General features: G+C 42.5%; 2 protein-coding genes across 2 annotated transcripts; both read left to right on the top strand.

Moving 5' to 3' along the window:
• Window positions 1–13395: 13395 nt before the first annotated feature.
• Window positions 13396–13770, top strand: LOC129470298 (transcription initiation factor TFIID subunit 13-like). The gene has a single exon (XM_055257966.2). The coding sequence runs from the start codon at window positions 13396–13398 to the stop codon at window positions 13768–13770; it is 375 nt and encodes a 124-aa protein (XP_055113941.2).
• A 1694-nt stretch (window positions 13771–15464) lies between these two features.
• LOC129470453 (TATA-box binding protein associated factor 11 like protein 2-like) lies at window positions 15465–16061 on the top strand. Its single transcript, XM_055258292.2, has one exon. The coding sequence runs from the start codon at window positions 15465–15467 to the stop codon at window positions 16059–16061; it is 597 nt and encodes a 198-aa protein (XP_055114267.2).
• The last annotated feature ends 1006 nt before the right edge of the window (window positions 16062–17067 follow it).

The following is a 17067-nucleotide window of genomic DNA, read 5'->3' on the forward strand; positions in this document are numbered from 1 at the left end:
CAGAAATTACTGTCCTCACAATTCTGGAGACCAGAAGTCTGAAATTAAGGTATCAGCAGAGCCTTACTCCCTAGAAGCTCTAGGGATGAATGTGATCCTTTCCTTTTCCAGCTTCTGGTGGCTGTGGCTGTCCCTTGGCTTGCGGCTGTGTCTCTCCCTGATCCATCTTCATGTCACCTACTCCTCTTATGTGTATCTCTCCTCTGTGTGTCTGTCCCCAAACTCAGACCCTTTCCTAAAAGGATACAGGTGCTTGCATTGAGAGCCCAGAACATGTGATTGCACTGAGAGCCCAGACAGACGATACTGGATGTGTATCTTTTTGGGTGCCACCATTCAGCCCACTACAGGCACCTATGCTGATAGGAGTGTTTAAGATATTCAAGCAGGAGGCCAGGTGCGGTGGCTCATGCCTGTAATCCTAGCACTTTGGGAGGCTGAGGCAGGCAGATCACCCGAGGTCGGGAGTTCAAGACCAGCTTGGCCAACATGGAGAAAGCCCACCTCTACTACAAATACAGAAATTAGCCAGGTGTGGTGGTGCACGCCTGTAGTCCCAGCTACTCGGGAGGCTGAGGCAGGAGAATCGCTTGAACCTGGGAGGAGGAGGTTGTGATGAGCCAAGATCGCACCATCACACTCCAGCCTGGGTGACAGAGTAAGACTCCATCTCAAAAAAAAAAAAAAATTCCTTCGGGCAACGTGACAGCATTTGGGAAGGTGTTCAGTGCACACACAAGGCACCTTCATTTTTAAATAAGGTGTCCTCAAAGCACAAAACCCAAAACTGTCACCTTCTCAAAGCTGATTCAGAGATCCATGTTTTCCATGTTGTCAGGAGTAGAAGGCTTTTGTGGTGTGCTCCTTTCTCTGCGATTTTTATAGTGAACCTTAAAGATGTCTGCCCAAAATGTTCTACATTATTCTAGCTTGTTCACTGGTTCAAAGTCTGTAGTATAAATTTTGCACAAATGGTTCATCTCAATTCTCTTGACCCTTGGAAAGGGCTCAATACACAGTCAGCCCTGGTTAAATTTCATATTTAATAGATGAGTCTATATGCTGTCATTTTCATCAATACTTTTGTGTAAGAAACTAGAAAATATGAAAAAGTCACTTAGTTTCTCTAATCCTAATGAAGGGTAATGGGATTAGGTTAATTTTTGGTTCAATTCCTTTGAATTGAGAATTCTGTATTTTGTAAAGTAGCATGTAAGTACTATGAGGGTAGAAATTAAAAAGAAACTTTTTATTATGGAAAATTTAAACATATGCTAGATAATGTGTCCCTATGCACTCATTACCCAGATTCAACATTTAATAATTCAATTCAAAGTTAACATCATCTAACCCCTCTTGTCATATTACTAAACATATAATAAGCAGTTTGTTGACAATTTAATCTCCAGTTTGAAAACGTATACTGTGCAAAGAATTCTGCTTTTATCAAGATCTTCACAACCAAAGCCTGTAATGCAATGTTTAGATGCATAAATGCTACAAAGTTTTGGGGAAATAAAACAACTTCAAAGTTGGCGCCAGATCTATGGTGTGAGGAATACATTTTTTTATTCCTCTTTCCATTGTGTTTCTTCAATTTTTGAAATTCTATGAGCTGAAAATGAAGGGAGAAAATGGGAGGTGTATTCATTAGCATAGTGATGGTTGTAAGAGGCTAGAATGGATGAGGTTGTCAGGAGAACCAGGAAAAAAAGGAAACTAAGAGGCTGAGAGAGTGACCCTTATAATTGATGACCATTCAGCCAACTAGAAAAAGGAGAGCTCAGTAGGAGACTTAGAAGTATGTCGGCCTAGCACGGTGCTTACGCCTGTAATCCCAGCACTTTGGGAGGCCGAGGCGGGCGGATCACAAGGTCAGGAGTTCAAGACCAACATGATGAAACCTCGTCTCTACTAAAGATACAAAAAAATTAGCTGGGCATGGTGGCGTGCACCTGTAATCCCAGCTACTCAGGAAGCTGAGGCAGGAGAATCACTTGAACCCAGGAGGTGGAGGTTGCAGTGAGCCGAGATGGCACCATTGTACTCCAGCCTGGGCGACAGGGTGAGACTCTGTCTCAAAAAAAATATATAAAATAAAGGAAGTATGTCAACACAGGGAAATCAACCTAGAATAGTTTGGGAACCTGATCCAGAAGCCACAGGAAGAGGATATTTTTTTAAAGGAAGTGAGTGGTGACCATTGTCAAATCCTTCATTTGACATATGAGAGGAATGAAAAGTTGGAATCAATCTTCCCCATCCATGTATCATGATGAAGGCAGAAGCAAGACTTGAGAAGTCAACAGAAGTTGACCAAGAGGAGACAGGCCGGATTGACAACTCTCAGAAGGAGCCTAGTTCTCAGGTGGGAGGAGAATAGCCAATAGCTAGTGGGTAGATGAGGAGAGTGAAGTTAATTATTTTCAAGGCAGGAGATATTTGACAGTATTTAACTGCTTCTGGGATAAAGGTAGTAGACAGGAAAGACAGAAATAAATAAATAAGGGACGTTTTCAGAGAGGCTACTGTGAGACTTAGACCACAGGTAGAGAATAATTTATAGGTGGGGAAGGAATCATCATTGTGATGAAAGAGAAGAGAGAAATCTGAAAACTCTGATCTGGATACAGATGCAGACAGCTTTAAGGGTAGGAATCGATGCGTTTCCACCTGATATATATGTGCTATATATATATATATATATATACACACACACACAGGTGTGTATATATCTACATAGGCATATAGATATACATACCTATATATAAAAATTATATAGAAGTATAATATATAATAGATATAAGTACTGTATATTATACATATATATAATTTTTTGAGGGAGGTGACAATGTGGTCTGCTGAGAAGCCGGGGATTATTCCTATAATCTCAGTGAACACTAAATACTTATGGAATAAATGCTAATAAACAATGTTAAAAAAACAGATACATATACTCTTAACAATTTGTTGGTAATTACCTTTTTCTCCTTTTTTTTCTTTTTAGCTTGCATTTTTTTCCCTTTTTAATAACACTCAGTGATTGTACCTAAATAGAAATTATAAAATAAAATAATCATTTATTGTTATGGAGAAAAAATAAAATAAAATCAACCAACTAACCAAAGTGTTAAATCTAAATTGGTCTTACTATATTCCAGAGAGTTTTAGTGGTAATACAATCCTTTCACAATACATACAAGCTCACACGCACACACACACACCCCAGAAATCAAATCATCCAATGTAAATGCATCCTACAGTCAACCTGAAAGCCTTTAGAAATAAATACGTGTTTCTTACCATGCTCTGTGATTGTCACCCCTTGGATCTTCATGCCCAATGCTGAAAACAAGTGAAGCATATAGATCTCTTAGACCCAGACTTTGTCAGCTGATTCTCATTATTCAAGGATGGGAGGAGAGCTGTTAGAGGAACAAGGCAGGGAAACGCTGGCACAACATTGTTAGAGATCTCAGTACAGTGGTTGAGAGAAGGCAGCTTGCTTCGATAGGGAAAGGTTAGGGGACGGAGGGGCGTAGTTGGGTTTGAATTTTCTTGTTCCACTCCTAAGGAAATGCCAGTTCCTATAGAGCATACCGCTCTTTCTTTTCTGTTCCCTTGCCCCTTATTTTCTTCTTATTTTCTTCTGTCTTGATCTTTCTATACCCCAAAGTTAAAGGATGGGGGTGCCCACTAGAGAGCGGAGTCGATTCAGATCTGGTAGAATGAAGAGTTGGAATCAATCTTCCCCGTCCATGTAGCTTCTATGTTCTACCATGAAGGGAACTCATCTTTCTTTTCCAGCTCCCTTTTATATTGTTCAGCTAAAAAATGAAGCATCAAAATAATTTGTAAGCACAGTGTTGGTTTTTGTAAACTTCAGATTCATTTTAGAGTCATCAGAGAGCTAACTTCTGCTTATACCTATTTGATACCCAACAAGAAATTTTGCGACAATAAAATGAAACACTTATGTTCTCTGAATATCATAAACACTTTCAATTATGTGTTTAAATTCAGTGTCTGTAATATTAAAGAAGTTACAACAGGATAAACCAAGTAGGAAATAAATGCCTGGAATTTTGCTTGGTAGATTTAGGGAATCCAAGGCATTGACCGGTTTTCTGAAAGACCATGATGGTTAAGAAATTCCCCTGCCGGGGATAAAATTTTAAAAAAATAAAAAACACTTTAAAATATCAGATCTTTCATGTCTAGGGAGGAAGAGTTTAAATTTTGTACATATTCACACCATTTCCTCCATGATACGTAGCATGTAGAAAAATGTTCAATACATATTTGTTGAAAATATTTTTTGAGTATGTAATCAAAAAAGAGGATAAGTCTAAAAAGAGGCTGTCAAGGATCTGAAAAACAGCCACCTAATTGGTATGTTTCTTTCTTATTTTTAATTTGAAAACCAGAGCCGCAACATTATTTTGGGGGACTAACAGTTTTACCACTTTCCTCTGCCAGCACTTTTATAGATGTATTCAGAAAGGCTCTGATTGTCATGAATGATTTTGCAAACATTCTGCAAAATAATAATGGCAGTTCTGGCATAAATTTTTTTTTAACTTAATTGGGCATAGAACAGATATGGAAGAAACGCTTTAAAAACATTACAAGGGATTTCAGAGCAAGAATAATGCTCTGAAATAAGCATAATGGGATGAAGAATGATGACATTTTTTGGTGGAAAAAATTTTAAGTGCTTTTATCCTTTTAAAAAGCAATTCAAAAATTATCCTGACACTGATGCTTAGAAAGTGTCTGTAATTTTTCTCTGGAGCACTATACAATGTGAGCTGGTTCGTTCTCCCCCATCTGTGATAGTTTACATGGAAGGTTATCTAATCTGTGCAGAAGATCATGTACCTTTTTTTTTTTTTTTTTTTTTGAGGCTGAGTCTTGCCCTGTCACGCAGGCTGGAGTTCAGGGGCGCAATCTCCGCTCACTGCAACCTTTGCCTCCTAGGCTCAAGCCATCTTCCAACCTCAGCCTCCCAAGTAGCTGAGACTACAGGCACAGGCCACCACGCCCAGATAATTTTATTAATTTTTGTATTAGCCCGGTGCAAAAGCAATTGAGGTTTTTGCAATAAATACAGGTTTTCACTATCTTGCCTAGGTTGGTCTCCAGATCCTGGGCTCAAGTGATCTGCCTGCCTTGGACTCTCAAAGTGCTGGAATTATAGGCATGAGCCAGTAAAATATTTTGGAATAACCCAGCATATATCTTGTTATTTATAAACTTTATTTATGTGCTATATTTTGTATATTAAATATTTGAAATTTAATTCTTGCTTTTCAGATAAAAAAAGCATAAATGGACATTAATTTTTTTCTTTATGCCTCAATTATCTTGCATATTTCTTAGGGTATATAGCCTTTTCATCCCCACTTCATTTTAGAAATCATAAATGTAGGCCTTTCTCCAGCCTGTAGGTAAAGAACCACATAGTCTTTAAGAGAGAAATGGGCGATATAAAAAGCTTAGATACATTCAGTCTCTCCTTAGAGTATAATGAGAGATAACTGTATACAGTAGTTGATTTTTATTAATAGATTATATATCGCTGTTTGTGTTATTTCAGGGGTTAATTTTCAGGTTTGGGATGGTTCTCCCTCTTTGAGTTACCATTTGTTTCTGCTTATAACCTACTGCTCATGCCTTTAGTACTAGTAAATACTGAAAAGGGAAAGCCTTAGGTGGCTAGCAAAGGCTGTGATGTAAATATGTGTTGCTGAGATGGGGAAGTGACGGTGTTGGAGGATGCATGACTTTCACAGGTGTTCTTATACCACATTCATGCCCCCTCAGGCGAGTTAAGTAAAACTGGTTACTTAGTATAAAGGTATAATAAGGTCTCAGAACTTTGAGTCACTCTTTTCATTGACTGTCATGGATTCCATTTTCAGCTCTATTTATTGAAGACTATCACTATATTATTCTCAATTTTAATCTTATTCCGGAAGCACCAGTAATCCAAGTGATTAGATTATCCTTAATGTTATAGCAAGGAAAAATTTTCAACAATGTTAATATTAAATGAACTTGTATTAAATATCATTGTCACATGAGTTCCAGGTCTTGCTATCATGTTCTGCATTCAATTAAATACCAGAAGGCAAGTGAAAGAAGCCCATATCAAACATGGACCAATTTTTACATTGAAGTATTAAAATCTAGTTTCTTTAATACTTATTATGATGTTAATAATAAAATATAAATTTGTTTTTATTTTCTCAATGAAGAATAAAACCCATCAAAAGAATGCTTCGACTACTTGATTCAAGTACAGACTAATATCTTCATATGCAGTGAAGTGCTGCCAAGTTCTCAGATTTTTTTAGGGCCTTTGATTTTGTACCAGCAAAATCAGAATTAGGAAAGAAATGTTGAGAAGGCAAATTGCTTAGAATTTGAGTAATTCTAAGGTTAACATTTATATTAATTTACTGAACTGAGAAGTTGAGTAATTCTCAGTTTAGTAATTAATGGCATAAACAAAGTATGGGGGGCATTGGTTTTCAATCTTTAAAACTTTTTAAAACTTTATAGTCCTCATATATTTTTATGTAGATATCTAAGTTTTCATTACAAGTTTAAATAGTTGCAAAAGATGTTTGACATATAGCAAATTTTGTTATTTAAAAATAAAATAACTGTATCATTATTTTAAATATGTACAGCGCAATGGCAATAATACAGTAATTTCATATCTCTTACCACATGTTTTAAAATATATGAAAGGTCTTTAAAAGTCAGGTGTTTTAGTGTCTACTTTATCTTCTGAACTAATTTTATGCTTTTTACCCAAAATAATTTTCTCCAAATGTGATACATATTTTTGTGCTTGAAATAATTTTATCTCTTATGCACTTCTCTGTAACCTGTCTATATATATATGTATGTAATATAAAAATTGAAATTAATATTTCCATATTCCCCTTACCAGCCCAGTTTATCCTCAGAGTACCTGATAAACGACTTGTTGCCAAATCAGTGGGGGATTTTTGCCCTCACATTTACATTGTCTAACACGCAACTTCATAAAATGTCAAATTTTCAGATAAAACATGTTCTTTATTATTGTGAAATGCAAACATTCAGAATATCTGACGCAGACAGAATTCTGAAATGTCCCATGCATTTCCTGCCCCTCAGAGGCACGCCCTGCCTCTGCCCCTCCCCTGAGTGTGGATGAAACCATGAAATTAATGTCCCTACAAATCCCTGATTGGGTTAGGAATACCCTGAAACAATGGGCATTAAGTACTTGGTCGAATTCAATCATCTGTGCTATCAGAATGAGAGATAATTGTATACAGTAGTTGATTTTTATTAAAAGATTATGTATCTCTGTTTTATTTCAGGGGTTAATTTTCAAGTTCTGGATGGTTTCCCCTCTTTGAGTTGCCATTTGTTTCTGCTTATAACCCCTGAAATGACAGAGCTCTCCAGCCAGAGGGAGATTTGCCCCAATTCCCCCATGTGGGCTATTATCCTATGCTGGCTCTGCAGATCCAGGGAGCCCCAGGACCAGACCTGGGAAAACTTTGGAAGCTGAGAGCCTCCTCAGAGCATCAGGCAGAACAGACAAGCGGGCCTGGGTCCCACAACCCTAAGGCATCGAAATCGACCACGGAAGCAGATCACAGCCAGACCTTTCCCAGGTCAAGGCAACGTCAACGCAGCCAGGCCCAACCTAGAGGTCCGTTGTTCGAGCTTGAGCAGGAGGCAGTCACTTGGCCAAGTAGAACTTCTGACCTGTGAGCTGGGGTTTGTTTTAAATATCCAAAATTTGTGAGAATTTATTCTGCATTGATCTGAAACTGATATACTCTCCATCCACAAGTTTCTTCACATTGTGGAAGTGAGAAAAACCAGTGTGTGCGTTTATGTGTGGGAGTGGGAGGCAGGGAGCTGTGTCCATTTGTAGCTAAACTATGGCTCAGCAGAAACACAGCAGCCAAAATATTTGAAAGGTTCTCATTGCAGATCCATAATCAAATGACCCGTGCCGGAACTTCTGCCTCTACAGCTGCTGTCACGGAGCAGATCTGAATATCAGCCATGGAGACAGGCAGATAAGCAGTTGTGTCTGCTGAGATGTTCCCCATGCCCCGAGGTCAGAAGGGCAGCAAAAAGGATGGGAATCCCTGAGGAACTAGATGGGAACTTGGAAGAACCCAGGGGTCAGGAAGGTGAGCTCAGGAGTCAGGATCTCATGGAACTCACAGAAGGTGAAAATGAAACCTCAGCCAAACCTCCTCCCACAGCCAAAAGACTTAAAACAGATATAAAAGGAAAGAAGGAGAGGAAGCCAACCGTGGATGCGGAGGAGGCTCAGAGGACAGCAACCCTGCCGTCTGCCATCTCTGAGGAGTAGCTGGCCCGCTACGAAGTGTGTCGCCGGTCAGCTTTCCCAAAAGCACGCAGTGCAGGTCTGATGCATTCTATCACAGGCGGATCGGTGCCTGAGAACGTGGCCATTGCCATGGTTGGAATAGCCAAGGTCTTCGTCGGAGAAGTGCCTGAAGAAGCCCTGGACGTGTGTGAGATGTGGGGAGAAAAGCCCCCACTGCAGCCCAAGCATTTAAGGGAGGCTTTTCACAGGTTAAAGCCCAAGGGCCTCTTCCCCAACAGCAACTACCAAAAAATCATGATCTAGGCACAAGGCCAGAGGGAAGGGTCTGTTTGGGCAGGCATAAGTACTGCATTCGTCTTTCAGTGACAGGACTGCGTTTGCTGAAGATTCTGCATCTCAGTCTACCCTGGATTTACCTAAAATCTTAGTGTCTTCAAATGTAAAGCTGCCCTTAACTGGATGAAGACAGCAGATTGTTTCACAGCAGCCTTGGCTAAAAGTTTGGGCCTCGGATGTCATGATGAGGCAGGTTTGCATGTCTTTCTAGTTGGAAGAATAAAGGTGCCTGGGCCTTGAGCATCCTGTGGACAGGAAGCTGCATTCAGAGACGGAAACGCTTTCCAGGACATTTGTACGGTTTCTTGCTGAAGCCTGCTGTTGCCGTGTCTTTGCTTGAATGCTTATGTCTGGGTTTCAGTAAGTGAAGGCTCCAGAAATGTATCCCGAATGGTGTCCTGGGTAATTTTCATGCCCTTATGTATTTTTGTGAGTCATCACAAAAACAGTTAAACTCTTTTCCAAACTGCAGAAATAAAAATTACATCACAAAGCTTTATTTTTCTCTCAGTTGGCCATTCTCCTATTCCTGCCTACTGTGCTTAACGTCAGCAAGTGATACTTTACTGTTTTAGAATGTAATATAGTATAGATGCATCGTAAAAGACGAGAGAGCAACAAATTCCAAAATCAACTTTCCTCACGCCGCCATTTGTAACGAACTTCTATGTAGTTGAAAAGGCATAGAGACAGCCTGTTGATACTTCATGTTTGCTACACACGGTGATATGGCCGGTTCTTCCAGAGACACTGAAATTTAGTTCAAAACACTGCCTTAGAGTATTCCTGATTTTATTGATTCTGTCGATGATCCACTCGGAAAATAAAACCTGAGTACAGAGACATGGGAGAAGATATTAAAATATCGGACCAAGTAGGTTCATCACGAGTGACAAAGTTATTCCCAACTCTACTTGGACATACTCTGCTGTATCTTTATGATGCAATTGAGTAATTTTTCTTTACAGAATAAAGACCTGAGACTTACGACGGAATCACCCTGAACCTTCCCAGCACAGCTCACAGATATCCGTGGTTCGATTTCAGTCTCTTTCCCTTTGCCATGTTCCCCTGAATCACAGAGTGGAAGCCAAATTTCTGAAAAGACCCCATTGTTCTGCTATAATATTGAATGCAGAATAACATGTACTCTTTCTTCCTGGAGCAAAATAAACCCCCATAGAATATAGTTGTATTTCCTCATACCCTCAGCTTTTGCTGCTAAAATAGGACTAATGGCACATAGCATGTGCCTTTGGGTATTACGGAAATTTCTAAATTTTACCAAGAATTGGGAAATTCGGTTTCATACCTCCATATTCTGGCCTTCTTCAGCTTTCCTTTCCTTTAACCAACTTTCTTGCCAGGGCGTACCTCAAGTTAGACCAGTGTGTCTTAGAGACACAAGGAGGGTACAGGTTCTTGGCAGAACTGATGGAGATGGGAGGGCTCCCTCAGAAATGAAAGTGCTTGAGCTCCCAAAAGAATTAAGGTCCTATAGACTCATTATCTCCCAGTCTTAAGATTGCTCTCAGCTCATTCCTTTTCTATGGCATGGAGCAGTCTTCGAAGCTGTATTCTGGCAGATGTGGCAGCTCTGCCCTTTCAGAACACTAGAGGAAAAGAGATCCTGGCCCAAGCAGCCTGCGCTGTAGACAGGCATCAGCAGAGGGCAGTGCTGATGGCGACTCCACCCACAAGTTTAGAACATTTCTCTTGCCCCTCATAGAACTCAATACATTCAGTGGGGTCTGAGTAAGGCTGAACTGCTGAAGACAGAAGCAAGTTCCCATCAAGGTCTCAGAGGTCAGCTGAGGAGCAGGAACACAGCGCTGTTCTCTCAGAGAGGAAAATTGGATTAGCTGAGAGGGTTCAGTGTCCCTAAGCATTTTTTCTTTTTTCCTGTAAGTTATGGGATACTAGTGCAGAACATGCAGGTTTCTTACCAAAGTATACATGTGCCATAGCGGTTTGCTGCACCAATCCACCCACCATCTAGGCTTTAAGCCCCACATGCCTTGGGTGTTTGTGCTAATGCTCTCCTTTCCCTGGCCCCCCACCCGGTGACAGGCCACGGTGAGTCACGTTCCACTTTCTCTGTCCATGTGTTCTCATTGATAAACCCCCACTTATGAGTGAGAAGACGTGGTGTTTGCTTTTCCGTTCCTGTGTTAGTTTGCTGAGAATGATGGTCCCCAGGGTCGTCCATGTCACCGCAAAGAAGACGAACTCATTCTTTTTTATGCTGCCTAGTATTCCCTGGTGTATATACCACACATATTCTTTATCCAGTCTATCACTGATGGGCATTTGCGTTGGTTCCAGGTCCTTTGCTCTTGCAAACTGTGCCGCAGTGAGCATATCTGTGCATGTGTCCTTGTAATTGGATGAATTATAACCCTTTGGCTATATACCCGGTAATGAGATAGCTGGGTCCAATGGTATTTCTGGTTCTAGATGCTTGAGGAATCGCCACACGGACTTCCACAATGATTGAACTGATTTACACTCTCACAGACGTTGTAAAAGTGTTTCTGTATCTTCACAGCCTTGCCAGCATCTGTTGTTTCCTGACTTTTTAATAATCGCATACGAAATCTTCTCAATATGTAATATCACATAGCCACAGCTCTCAAGAAAGAAATCTGTAGACAGTGTTATCTTTTCAGGAGAAAGCTTTGACTGCTTTCATGGCTGGTTGTATTACACGTTTACGACAATGAGGTTTTTCCTGGAGCTTCACTACAAGTCGTAAAGTCTTTCTCATAATGTACCTATGGAGACTACCTAGAAAAATGTGGTCTCTGACTGGTGCTGGTAAGGTGGTGACAAGGTATCTAACAAATAAAGTGACCGTACTTGACTATTTTCCAAAGTTTACTATTTCGGGGTCAGCTTAAGAACCTCACTGCCCGCCTTTGCCCTCACAAGTAATTACCATGTGCCTAAATAAAGTTGAAGCCAGCTAGCTCCACTATTCCAAGCAGATACTGTCTAGGGTCTAGTCTCTGGAAGTATAAAGTACAGAGCTTACAAGTACAACTACGCGAAAAGTTGTACCCAAGCTAGAAAGGCTTAAATGATCAATTGATGGATTTGTGTTTCCTCTGGAAGAGGGTACAAAGCAGAGCACTAATACACATATATAGGGTAGAAGAGTTCAGGGCTTTTATGGACGGCACACAGCTAGGTGTCTTCAAAGAGGTGCACCAGGGAAGCCTCACTGGGCTCCCGTAGGGCGTCAATGGCCGCGCTCTGGAAGCGCACGTCCCGGATGATGTGCTGCGCGATCTTGCGCATCGGGCGCTGGAAGGGCAGCTTGAGGAGGTGAAGCTGCGTGGACTTCTGGTACTTTCTGATTTTGCGCACTGCCAGGCCTGTAGCGGTGAGGCTTCTTGATCCCTCCTGTAGGCGGCGCCCTCTTGCCGGCGGCTGCAGTGGCCAGGGTCTTCGTGGCGCCTGCCAGGCTGTGGCTTTGCCTGGCCACAATGGTGAAACCTCCTCTCTACTTTAAAGAATACAAATTTCTCCTGGCGTGGTGGCGCGCACAGTTGCTCCAAGCTACTCTGGAGGCTGAGTCAGGAGAGTTGCTTGGGCCCAGGAGGCAGAGGCTGCAGTGAGCTGCCATCAGGCCACTGCAATCCAGTCTGGGGGACAGAGGGAGACTCTGTCTCGAAAATAAATAAATAATATGCAATACAATACAATACAACAGCAGAACATAGAAATCATATTTTCATATTCCCCACACCCAGCCCAGTCTATTTCAGAGTATGTGATAAACCACTTGTTTCCCTATGAGTTAGAGATTTTTTTCTCAGACGTTTAAGTTTTCTAATTTGCAACTTCATAAAAGGTCTCATTTTTACCCTCATTGTTTTCTTTATTGTTGTGAAATGTGAACTTTGCGATTCTGTGAGGAATCCAGAATTCTGAAATGCCCCCGGCATTTCCCGCCCCGCCCTCCCCAGAGCCTAGCCCTGCCTCTGCCCCTCCCTTGGGTGCGGACGGAACCTCGAATTGAGGAGCCCGCCCAAAGCCCTGATTAGATTAGGATTACCCTGAAACAATAGCTGTTAAGGGCTGGGTCTAATTCAATCGTCTGTGCTCTTTATTTGGGACTGAACCTCCCTGAGATTCCATTCCCCTGTGGGTGATTCCTCAGCCCTGGAGGTGCAGACCCAGGGAGCTGCACGGCCCAGACCTGGGCAACACCTGTAAGAGCTCAGAGCATCCTCCCGGCAGCTGGCAGAACAAACAAGTGGGCCTGGGTTTCACATACCTGAGGAATTGGATTCTGCCACGAACTCGAATCAGATCGACGCCAGATTCTTCTCAGGTGAAGGCAACGACCCCACAGACAGACCCATCCTGGAGGTCCCTCGTGTGACTCTGAGCAGGAGGCAGTCACTTGGCCTAGTAGAACTTCTGAGCTGTGAGCCGGGGTTTGTTTTCAATATCCAAAATTGGTGAGAATTTCTTCTGCATTCATCTAAAACTAATAAACTCTCCATCCACAGGTTTCTCCATATTGTGGAAGTGAGATAAAGCAGTGTGTGTGTTTGTGTGTGGGAAGGGGAGGCAGGGAGCTGTGTCCACTTGTGACTAATCTATGGCTCGCCAGAAACATAGCAGCCAAAATCTTTGAAAGTTTCTGGGCTGTGGGTCGGCGGGCCAGTGGGATGGCAGACGAGGAAGAAGACCCCACCTTTGAGGAAGGAAATGAAGAAATTGGAGGAGGTGCAGAAGGTGGACAGGGTAAAAGAAAGAGACTTTTTTCTAAAGAATTGCGATGTATGATGTATGGCTTTGGGGATGACCAGAATCCTTATACTGAGTCAGTGGATATTCTTGAAGATCTTGTCATAAAGTATATCACTGAAATGACTCACAAGGCAATGTCAATTGGAAGACAAGGTCGAGTACAAGTTGAAGATATCATCTTCTTGATTCGAAAGGACCCAAGGAAGTTTGCCAGGGTGAAAGACTTGCTTACTATGAATGAAGAATTGAAACGAGCTAGAAAAGCATTCGATGAAGCAAATTACGCATCTTGACACTTTTTGTAGATTCTGAAAATTACCATCTGGGGAAACCAGATATCATAATTGTATATTTTCTAAAGTAAGGTTCTGATATCTAGCCGTGTAAATGAAAGATGGAGAAACAGAGAGTTTTCAGCCTTTCTTTTTATGCTTTTGATTTTAGAGTGATATTGGTGCATGTCGTTGCCTGCCTTTGTATTACCATACTTTAATCACTTACCGGGTTTTAATGACCACGCATAAGTCAAAGTACCTTGCAAACCGTGTCGTTCCTTCTGACTTTTGACTATCTGAAGGATAAAGTCGTATTTGCGTGTTAGGTATGTTTACGCCCTTGTAACCTTGTGAGCTATACTGTAGCTTTTTTCTTTTTCTTTTTCTTTTTTTTTTTTTTTTTCAGAGGGAGTCTCGCTGTGTCGCCAGGCTGGGGTGCAGGGGCGTGATCTCGGCTGACTGCGGGCTCCGCCTCCCGGGTTCGGGTGATTCTCCTTCCTGGGCCTCTCGGGTTCCTGGGAAGTGCAGGCGCCTGCCACCATGCCTGGCTAACTTTTCGTATTTTTGGTGGTGACGGGGTTTCGCCATGTTGGCCAGGATGGTTTCGATCTCTGAACCTCGTGATCCGCCTGCCTCGGCCTCCCACGGTGCTGGGACTGCAGGCGCCAGCCACCGAGCCTGGCCTACTGTAGCTATTTAATATGTGAAATCGAAATGGCATTTCTGACTTGACAGCTGAGGCTTGTACTTCATGTATTCTGAAGTTTTTAGACAACAACTAGTTTACTGTCTAGTTCATTATTAAAGAGAATGAACTAGGCCGGGCGTGGTGGCTCGTGCCTGTAATCCCAGCACTTTGGGAGGCCGAGGCGGGCGGATCACGAAGTCAGGAGTTCGAGACCATCCTGGCTAACACGGTGAAACCCCGTCTCTACTAAAAATACAAAAAATTAGCCGGGCGCAGTGGCGGGTGACCGTAGTCCCAGCTACTCGGGAGGCTGAGGCCGGAGAATGGCGTCTACGCGGGAGGAGGGGCTTGCGGTGAGCCGAGATCGCTGCACTGCCCTCCAGCCTGGTCGGCAGAGCGAGACGCCGTCTCCACACAAACAAGCAAACAAAAAAACAGAAAGCAAGTTTCACATTGCTTTCACAATACTTAATGCTGTGTTGGAAGGCTTTTTGATTTAAAATCACTTTGGATTGATAACATCCTGTTAAAGTTTTAGGAGAACACGTTTTCCCGGATCAAATTCAAGCTTCTTAAAATAAATGCTTTCAGTAGCAGGAATGGCATTGCTTAAAATGCTGACGGCAGGGTAAGCGTTTGCGTTAGTGTTTTATTAACATATTTGTAAGTACTTGTTCGTCGTGGAAATGTGTCCTTGCCTAAAACCATAGGTGGCTGTGGAAACCATGTTTGTAGTTCGGAATACCCAGGTTTTGTGGGTATTTGCTCTATGCGTAAAATTATTCTTGCCCTTAGTTTAAAGTAAGGATTACAGTTGGATTGAAGTCGATCACTGAATGTTATTGTTTATGAGACTTAACATTTTGAGTGCCGCTTAATAAACATGATCTGTAAATCAAAAAAAAAAAAAAAAACAAGAAAAAGGATGGTTCTCAAAATCTCACTTCGGATCCATAATCAAACCACCCCAGCTGTAACTTCTGCTGCTACAGCTGCTGTCACGGAGCAGACCTGAGTCTCACCCATGGAGACAGGCAGGCAAACAGTTGTGTCTGCTGAGATGTTCGCCACGCCCCAAGGTCTGAAGGGCAGCAACAAGGACGGGCTCCCTGAGGACCTAGATGGGAACTTGGAAGAACCCAGGGGTCAGGAAGGTGAGCTCAGCAGTCAGGATGTCACGGACCTCACAGAAGGCGACAGTGAAGCCTCAGCCTCAGCTCCTCCTGCAGCCAAAGGACGGAAAAGAGATACCAAAGGAAAGAAGGAGAGGAAGCCCACCGTGGATGCGGAGGAGGCTCAGAGGATGGCAACCCTGCTGTCTGCCATGTCTGAGGAGCAGCTGGCCCGCTACGAAGTGTGTCGCCGGTCAGCTTTCCCAAAAGCACGCATTGCAGGTCTGATGCATTCTATCACTGGCGGATCGGAGCCTGAGAACGTGGCCATTGCCATGGCTGGAATAGCCAAGGTCTTCGTCGGAGAGGTGCTGGAAGAGGCCCTGGACGTGTGTGAGATGTGGGGAGAAAAGCCCCCACTGCAGCCCAAGCATTTAAGGGAGGCTGCTCGCAGGTTAAAGCCCAAGGGCCTCTTCCCCAACAGCAACTACCAAAAAATCATGTTCTAGGCCCAAGGCCAGAGGGAAGGGTCTGTTTGTGCAGGCATAAGTACTGCATTCGTCTTTCAGTGACAGGACTGCGTTTGCTGGAGCTTCTGCATCTCAGTCTACCCTGGATTTACCCACCATCTTAGTGTCTTGAGACGTCAAGCTGCCCTTACCTGGATGAAGACAGCAGATTGTTTGGTAGTAGCCTTGGCTAAATGTTTGGGCCTCCGAGGTCATGTTGAGGCCTTTTTGTATGTCTTTCTAGTTGGAAGAATAAAGGTGCCTGGGCCTTGAGCATCCTGTGGACAGGAAGCTGCATTCAGAGAGGGAAGCCCTTTCCAGGACATTTGTACGGTTCCTTGCTGAAGCCTGCTGTTGCCGTGTCTTTGCTGGAATGCTTATGTCTGGGTTTCAGTAAGTGAAGGCGCCAGAAATGTTTCCCGAATGTTGTCCTGGGTAATTTTCATGCCCTTATGTATTTTTGTGAGTCATCACAAAAACAGTTAAACTCTTTTCCAAACTGCAGAAATAAAAATTACATCACAAAGCTTTTTTTTTTCTCTCAGTTGACCCTTCTCCTATTCCTGCCTACTGTGCTTTACGTCAGCAAGTGATCCTTTACTGTTTTAGAATGTAATATAGTATAGATGCATCGTAAAAGACGAGAGAGCATCCAATTCCAAAATCACCTTTCCTCACGCCGCCATTTGTAGCGAACTTCTATGTAGTTGAAAAGGCATACAGACAGCCTGTTGATACTTCATGTTTGCTACACACGGTGATATGGCCGGTTCATCCAGAGACACTGAAATTTAGTTCAAAACACTGCCTTAGAGTATTCCTGATTTTATTGATTCCACCGATGATCCACTCGGAAAATCAAACCTGAGTACACAGACATGGGGGAAGATATTAAAATATCGGACCAAGTAGGTTCATCACGAGTGACAAAGTTATTCCCAACTCTACTTGGACATACTCTGCTGTATCTTTATGATGCAATTGAGTAATTTTTCTTTACAGAATA

Source organism: Symphalangus syndactylus, chromosome 20, assembly GCF_028878055.3.
Source record: "Symphalangus syndactylus isolate Jambi chromosome 20, NHGRI_mSymSyn1-v2.1_pri, whole genome shotgun sequence".
NCBI lineage: Eukaryota > Metazoa > Chordata > Mammalia > Primates > Hylobatidae > Symphalangus > Symphalangus syndactylus.

Bases quoted from the DNA above. Each gene is read 5' to 3' on its own strand.
- LOC129470453 (XM_055258292.2), top strand. From the start codon at position 15,465: ATGGAGACAGGCAGGCAAACAGTTGTGTCTGCTGAGATGTTCGCCACG.
- LOC129470298 (XM_055257966.2), top strand. From the start codon at position 13,396: ATGGCAGACGAGGAAGAAGACCCCACCTTTGAGGAAGGAAATGAAGAA.